The 7,810-nt window shown below is 42.9% G+C and overlaps 1 protein-coding gene across 1 annotated transcript; it reads left to right on the forward strand.

Moving 5' to 3' along the window:
• Positions 1-1,000: 1,000 nt before the first annotated feature.
• Positions 1,001-7,024, forward strand: btbd3b (BTB (POZ) domain containing 3b). The gene is made up of 4 exons (XM_030106380.1): positions 1,001-1,940; positions 2,869-2,959; positions 4,810-4,928; positions 5,544-7,024. Exons 1-4 carry the CDS (start codon positions 1,630-1,632, stop codon positions 6,574-6,576), a joined length of 1,554 nt encoding a protein of 517 aa, XP_029962240.1. The 5' UTR covers positions 1,001-1,629; the 3' UTR covers positions 6,577-7,024.
• Positions 7,025-7,810: the final 786 nt, after the last annotated feature.

The raw sequence follows: 7,810 nt of genomic DNA on the forward strand, positions 1-7,810 counted from the left end.
ATTTCACTCTAGTAAATAAAATATGCGACGTCTCAAAAATCTGAACCACGACTGTAGAAGTGAGATTTAAATGAGATTATCAGAGCAAGACTGCAGGTGAAGCATTAAAATAAAAGAGACAAACTAAAGCCTGCATCTGAAAAAAACAACATTTTGTGTCAGTTAAAACCTTAATCAGCCCAGTGCTTTAAATAGAAATAGCCTCTTCTCAGGCCCAACGAGACAAGCAGGACACAGGATATGCATATGCATTATAAATAGTGTGAAGAGAGCTCTCACTTCAGAAGAGATGACTTAACAAGAAAGCTTTAGTGCTGGCGTATCCTTAGAAGCTTTCCTGTAAAATAAATAAAGAAATAAATACAAAGAAAGAGAGAGAGAGAAAGAGGCTGCAAGACAACACACATAGAATGCGTTCATTCAAATCTGGTTTCTTTAAAGGAAAATATGTAATGTGATCAGATCACACTAGTATTAAAGCAGATTGTGCTGGACATGTAAATTATAGCTATAGTTTTCTCTCAATCGTGGGAATACTTGAATGTAAAAAGCTTTTCCAAACAAAGCAGTCCAGAGACTTGTGTATGAGAAGCTCATTTGGCAATATGATGTGAGACGATGCATGAATTAGGCAAATTCTGCCCTTAAATGAAGTGCACGTACATTTACATTTCCTTTTGAGTCATAATGAGGAGTCTGTATTTACTGGAGTGCAAACTGAACACCGGCTTCAGGTATAAGAGAAACAGCAACTAAAGCCGAAGATGAATACATCACTCTTATGGGACATGGCTGTCACTTTAATTGAGACGTTGGCTATTGCATATTCAAGTATGTGCTGAACTGGGATGCATGAGCCAATGGAGAACGCCGTGCGCTGCCATTGGCTGAGCTCCGGAGAGAGCTGTGGACTGTGCTGAGAGGGGGCGGGGAGGGGTTGGAGTAAGGGAGGGTGGGGGGGCTCTCGATCTCCTCTGCACTCTCTCATTCAACCTCTATAGTCAGCAGAACGAGCGGCTGAGCGGAGCAACGCAGCATCCGCGACTCCAGCATCCTGCAGATGACTCCGCTCCATGGAGAAGAGGAGGGGAGAAAAAGAGAAGAGCGCCGGAGGGAAAAAGGCAGAGCCGCAGATAAGGAGAAGCAGCGAGAGGAAGAAAAGCACAGTGAGGAGTAAGAGTGTGAAATGAGAGGAACTGAGTAAACAGCGCTGCGTAAGGACCACTGCAGCTATACTAAATCTGGAGCTGTCAGGCCAACCCTCAGCAAGGCAGTGAGTGAGAGAGGCGAGGGAGCAGAGGAGAAGAAGAAGTGATCTAAAGAGCTGATCTCATCACTTGAGAAAGCCGGGATGGGAACCCCGAGAGCCTCTCCGTCAGCAGATCAAACTTCACACAGGAAAAGTGCCTTCGGATCACCGGTCTGAGCCAAACCATCAAAACCAGAGTTATTTTGGCAGTTTTCAAAGGGTCAGACAGACCTCATACATGATCTCCCACTAGAGCAGTGCTCAGCAGCGCTCCAGCCTCTCCTGTCCTCGTACCCCCCGGGTCCCCTCAGCGCACCTGCTTGCTCCTGGCGAATGTCTTCTCTGCATGCGCTCCCACTGCTCAGCAGTTGAACACACTCATGGTCGATGCCAAGGGAAGGAACATGAAATGTCTGACTTTCTTCTTAATGCTCCCCGAGTCAGTGAAAAGCAAGTCGAGTAAGAGCTCCAAGAAGGGGAATGCCAGTGGCAGCTCCAAGCTGCCCCCAGTCTGTTATGAGATTATCACTCTGAGAAGCAAGAAGAAGAAGAAGATGGCAGCAGACATTTTTCCCACCAAGAAGCCGGCGTCCACCACCACAGTGCAACAGTATCAGCAGCAGAACCTCAACAACAACAACACCATCCAGAACTGCAACTGGCAGGGACTCTACTCCACTATCAGAGAGAGGTAAGGACTCATTCAAGTCAATACTTGTGATTTAAACAGCTTCAACAGCTTTCATTAACGATGCCAGATTGTGAAATTTTAATTTGAATATTTCACATGAAAGTGAAAGTTCATCAGAGTTCAGGGATGTAATTTTCTGAGCAGACCATAAAAGTACTCTGTGATATTTATTGAGGTAGGTGTGTGTGTGTGTGTGTGTGTGTGTGTGTGTGTGTGTGTGTGTGTGTGTGTGTGTGTGTGTGTGTGTGTGTGTGTGTCACTCGGCCCTGCCCTCAATCTGTTGAGGGAACCTCTGTTTACACCCTCTCCTGCTCCTGCAGACTTTGCTGCTCTGACATAACAGAGAGCGGACAGGAACCGAGTGCGTTTGATATGCACAACAGGCAGAGCCGGCTCTGCACTAAAATCAAAATATTTACCTTGGCCTCTGAGTAAAAGACCCCAGCTGTCCACAGCAAATCGTGTGCTTTCCGACCTGCTTTGTTGTCTCTCCAGAACATCATGGGGCTGTTTACCCACCCCTGTGACATGTTCCACCTCTCAATAATATATGAACGCAGCTTTATTGTTGGTCATATTCTTTCACAGAGGGGATTTTTCCATTGGCTTTATTGTCTCGTTTTGTTGATCTTATGAAGAAGGAAAAAAAAAAATCATGAAAGTCATAAAGGAATTAGAAATGATTGAACTTTGAAATAATTTTCTTGCTTTACTGAACTACGGGGGAGTTATAATCAAAGGGCAGAAGTCTTTTCCAAGGCACAACACAAAGAAGACCAATCCAATTTAGTGCTTTTGTTTGAATTTGTATGATGTTATTTTGTTCTACAGATCTGATCGATGCGTGTTGATTCTCCTTTCAATTGACCTTAATATCAGCTGATATGCTTCTGTTTCTTTCTCTCTTTTTTTTCCTTTGCCCTTCCAGAAATTCAGTAATGTTCAACAATGAGCTGATGGCAGACGTTCACTTTGTGGTGGGTCAGACTGGGAGGACCCAGCGGCTGCCGGGACACAGAGTAAGAATTTCATCAACTAGTAAAGTCACCATTAGCGGGGAGGAAATTAACAAACATGCAATCAGCTAGTCCGGGCCATTGTTGCTCATATCATAGAGGAATAAAAGTAATCTCCCGCACAGCCAGCGGTAATGGTACTGAAGTCCTTTGTGCTCCACTCTCACTTCCGCACCATGTGTCTTTTCGAGACAGTCCTCAATTATTTATGTAAATGAGGCTGAAGGATAGAGGCGCAGAGTGAGTGAAGGAGAAAGGGATATCCTCTTCAACAGTCATCTCACACAGAATGCGTCTGGTTTAAATCAGCTTTTCCAAACCTGCACTGCAATCACCCAACTTTTAATCAAACACATAGAAGGGCACGGAGTTACACCGAAAAGACACCGAGTAAAGTGCATTTCCGTGTGTGCTGCACATGCTAAACAAAGTTTTGGACTCACTCAGTCAATTAGCAGTTAAAACGTGGCATGGCAGAACAATGAATCCAGACTCTCACTCATTATTGAAATTGCAGGTCTTGATCTTGACTTCTTTGTTAAGCCCGCCCTCTGACCTCATTGCTATTTTCAAGGTGCATGCAAGTAATTTAGCTCCACCGACTCCAGGAGTGTGCGTCTCATCTAAATCTACTTTAATCTCTGCTCAATAGGAATAAGTAACCTTCACATAAATGTGGTAAGTGAGTTTCCAGACATAAATTTGCCCTCCAGCCATCCATTTCACATCTACGAGCTCAGATCAGCCCTGCCTGGGCCCCTTTTTTGTTCCTCATGTGGGACCAAAATGTATTATCTATGACTGGTGGGTGCAGAGCACTTTGTGCATTCAGAGAAAGCAGTTACGAAAGGACACAGAGGATGACTCGCCTGCACTTTATGCTGAGACATTATGGTGATGGGATGTAATGACATTCAATGCGGCAGTCTTTATTGTGTCCTGTTGGCGGGAAATTACACATGCATTATGACCTAATTCATGCATATAGCTAAAACATAACAAGACGCAGATGCACACAAAAGCAAGCATTTATGCAGATATCTAAGATGAAATGGGTTATAGGTAATCACACACTAATACACTATATTTGTGCACCAGGTTAAATATCCACATAAGACAGCCTCCGTCTTCTAGCTGAACATGAATTTCAATATGTAACACACTCAACAGCAATAACAACAATGGTATTGTTTCAGAAATCCCTTGTTCACATGCTTCCTTTTTTAACTTGGCTTCCTGCGATTTACTTTAGAGAAATCCTGTGTTCTTTTTTTTTTTTTTTTCCCTTTTTCAGGAAAAATTATACCGCCCACATCTCCACCCACACATACTTGTACTGCACAAACACACACATATAACACACAGACATACACTATAAGATCTGAAACACAAATGCAGCAATAATACCAGCACTCATAACCTTGTGTACAGTGCATATTAGTGGATATATTAGCGGCACTGTATTACGTCTGATTTCATCATGAGAATCTCATAAGCCACTATTTTATTAAATTGAACCTTTCTTGCACTCATTTCAGTTGTGTCAGAGTCAATGTTGTTCATTAGAAACCTCCTTCTCCTGGACTGAGAGGGGGGGGGAGTAACAAGATAACCCCTGCTGAGAATACCAATAAGTCCAGTCTCTCAAGAACTGAAGTATTTGTTCAATATTAAGTGAGAGATGTGTGTTTTAGTCTTAAGTGCATTTTAAAAAAAAACAATCTCAGTTTTAAACACCCAGTTTCTTCTTCTTCTTTTCGCAAATCTTTTGTATTCCTGTGAACTCCTAGATGAGCTGTGTTTTCATTTCTCTTTTCAGCCCGTCACACTGTTTTCTCTGCTTCTCTTGACAGTATGTCTTGGCCGTGGGCAGCTCAGTGTTCCATGCCATGTTTTACGGCGAACTCGCTGAGAACAAGGACGAAATCCACATACCAGATGTGGAACCAGCAGCATTTCTGGCCATGCTAAAGTAAGATTTTTGCTTTGTCTAAAGTCTTCAACAGGCTCTGGTGTTTACATTATGGTGCCTGTCTGAAATAAAAGCCATCTTACATAACTGCTTTTTCAAATTAGTCTTGTTTGGAAAAAAAAAAAAAAAGACATTGGTTTATATCTGACACATCTTGGATAAAACTGCTCAGCCTTCACTTAAGAGACAAATGACTTTCTTGTTCATGTATCTCAATGATAAAATCTCTCTTTTTTTACTATAATGCATTTCATTATGAGTCCCACTTTCTGTGCTGAGTTCCAGTATTGTTTTGTCAGTGAGCTACAGTAAGTGGTCAACAAAAATGAAGGAGGAATTCAACTGTTATTAGTTTTTATAGCAATTTTACTTGGCTTTGAACGTCGTTTCACTGTTTTTACTGAAGGTCTTTTTCAATAGATGCTGATATTGCTGGTTATAACTTTTCAATACCACGAGTCACTTTCAACTAGTAGTAAAACCTTGAAATATTCAGATTCATTCTCTCCTTCCATCTGTTCTTAATAGATAACAGTCCTCTTCACAAATGAGTGTCGAACGTAATATTGAAACTCATTCCTTCAAATCTAAAAAAGTCCCGTTTTATGTCTACAGGTACATTTACTGTGATGAAATTGACCTGAGTGCCGACACAGTGTTGGCCACCCTTTACGCTGCCAAGAAGTACATTGTCCCTCACCTGGCACGTGCCTGCGTCAACTTCCTTGAGACCAGCCTGAGTGCCAAGAACGCCTGCGTGCTGCTCTCACAGAGCTGCCTGTTCGAGGAGCCCGAGCTGACGCAGCGCTGCTGGGAGGTGATTGATGCCCAGGCCGAGCTGGCGTTACGCTCCGAGGGCTTCTGTGACATCGACGGCCAGACCCTGGAGAGTATCCTACAGCGAGAGACACTCAATGCTAAAGAGATAGTGGTGTTTGAGGCCGCTCTTAACTGGGCTGAGGCTGAGTGCCAGAGACAGGAGCTCACCTCGTCGACTGACAACAAACGAAAGGTCTTGGGCAAAGCTATGTACCTGATACGCATCCCCACGATGGCTCTGGATGATTTCGCCAATGGGGCAGCGCAGTCGGGTGTGTTGACGCTGAATGAGACCAATGATATCTTCCTGTGGTACACGGCAGCCAAAAAGCCTGAGCTGCAGTTTGCCAGCCAGCCCAGGAAGGGCCTGACGCCCCAGCGCTGCCACCGATTCCAGTCCTGTGCCTACCGAAGCAATCAGTGGCGCTACCGAGGCCGCTGTGACAGTATACAGTTTGCCGTGGATAAAAGAGTTTTCATTGCTGGTTTCGGGCTGTACGGATCCAGCTGTGGCTCTGCAGAGTACAGTGCCAAAATCGAGCTGAAGCGTCAAGGGGTGCTGCTCGGACAAAACCTCAACAAATACTTCTCTGACGGTTCGAGCAACACCTTCCCGGTGTGGTTTGAGTATCCGGTCCAGATCGAGCCCGACACGTTCTACACTGCCAGCGTGGTTCTCGATGGGAACGAGCTGAGCTACTTCGGACAGGAAGGGATGACAGAGGTTCAGTGTGGGAAAGTAACATTTCAGTTTCAGTGCTCCTCGGACAGCACGAATGGCACAGGAGTGCAGGGCGGGCAGATTCCTGAACTCATCTTCTATGCTTGACGACACACGTGCAAACGTTTAATCTTTTTTTTTTTTCTGTGCACTTAAGGAAAATCGAAGTTTATCACCTTATGGGCGGTGTCACCTATTTATTTTTGTCACTATTTTGTAAAAAAAACAAAAAAAAAACATCTCAGTCTTGAGAGAAGCTAATATGTAGTTTGATTTTAGTAAATGGTCCACTTGAGACGGACCGCATACTGTATATTCAGAAAAATCCAAATTCAAGGATGAACTGGTTCCAAAGTCCTGAAAGATTAAAAAATATCTTGCACTGTAGGTGCTTGTAAATATGAATATATGTAAATTTCTACATGTATATGATGCCACAATTGTGGTCAATGCTGGCTACAAAGATATCTTATATAATGAATATGCTATAGTATGTTTATTGTTTCTATGCTTGCATAGAATGGGCACATATAGCAGCAATACTTCACACTATCCTGCGATAATCATCACATTCAGTCTGAAGCATCAGCATCATAACTGACATGAGAACGGATGTATGATATCCAAACCCAACATGAGCACTCCGGTCATGATTACAGTCAAATTCACTGTTTGTCTGAATGTAGTGATTGCAATACCCATTTGTATTTGAATGGTTTCAAAATGAATCTGCAGCTTTTAATAATTCTTTGAATCTAGTAACATGGCACTTAGAGAGAGAGTGAGAGAGTGAGAGAGCGACAGAGAGAGAGAGAGAGAGATTAGGTTTGGGGAGCACTACATATAAAGAGTCACAGAACTCCAGTATCTGTCTGTAGCATGTTGCTCTGCACCTATGCTCATTTTGACTTACTCAATGAGTTTCATTGATATCAGCATCATTATGTTTACAGCCAGAAGGAGGACTTGAATAGATTGCCATTCACCATTCCACGGTAGGGATTTCTCTTGTTTTCAGAGCCTGTCTGCTTTGCACTGGTTCTGTTTCATCTGATATGTGCTACTAACTGTTCTGGCACCTTGGTTTTGTTTACAGCAAAAACAAAAAACAAAAGAACAACAAACACAAACAAAAAAATAATGAGTCAGCATTTAAAGCTGTTTATCTTGTGGACTTTTTCTTCTCTTTGTTAAAACCGCTGTGCACTCTGAACTGCTGAGCACTCCCACCCAATGTGATTATACAGTATGAGTATTTGCAGAAGCATACTGTATATGCTAAGAAATTGCACTGATGTTGGTTGGTAAATGACTTTAATATGTTCTTTTACTTGATTATATA

The sequence above is a fragment of the Salarias fasciatus genome, chromosome 13, assembly GCF_902148845.1.
Source record: "Salarias fasciatus chromosome 13, fSalaFa1.1, whole genome shotgun sequence".
In the NCBI taxonomy this organism is placed as follows: Eukaryota; Metazoa; Chordata; class Actinopteri; order Blenniiformes; family Blenniidae; genus Salarias; species Salarias fasciatus.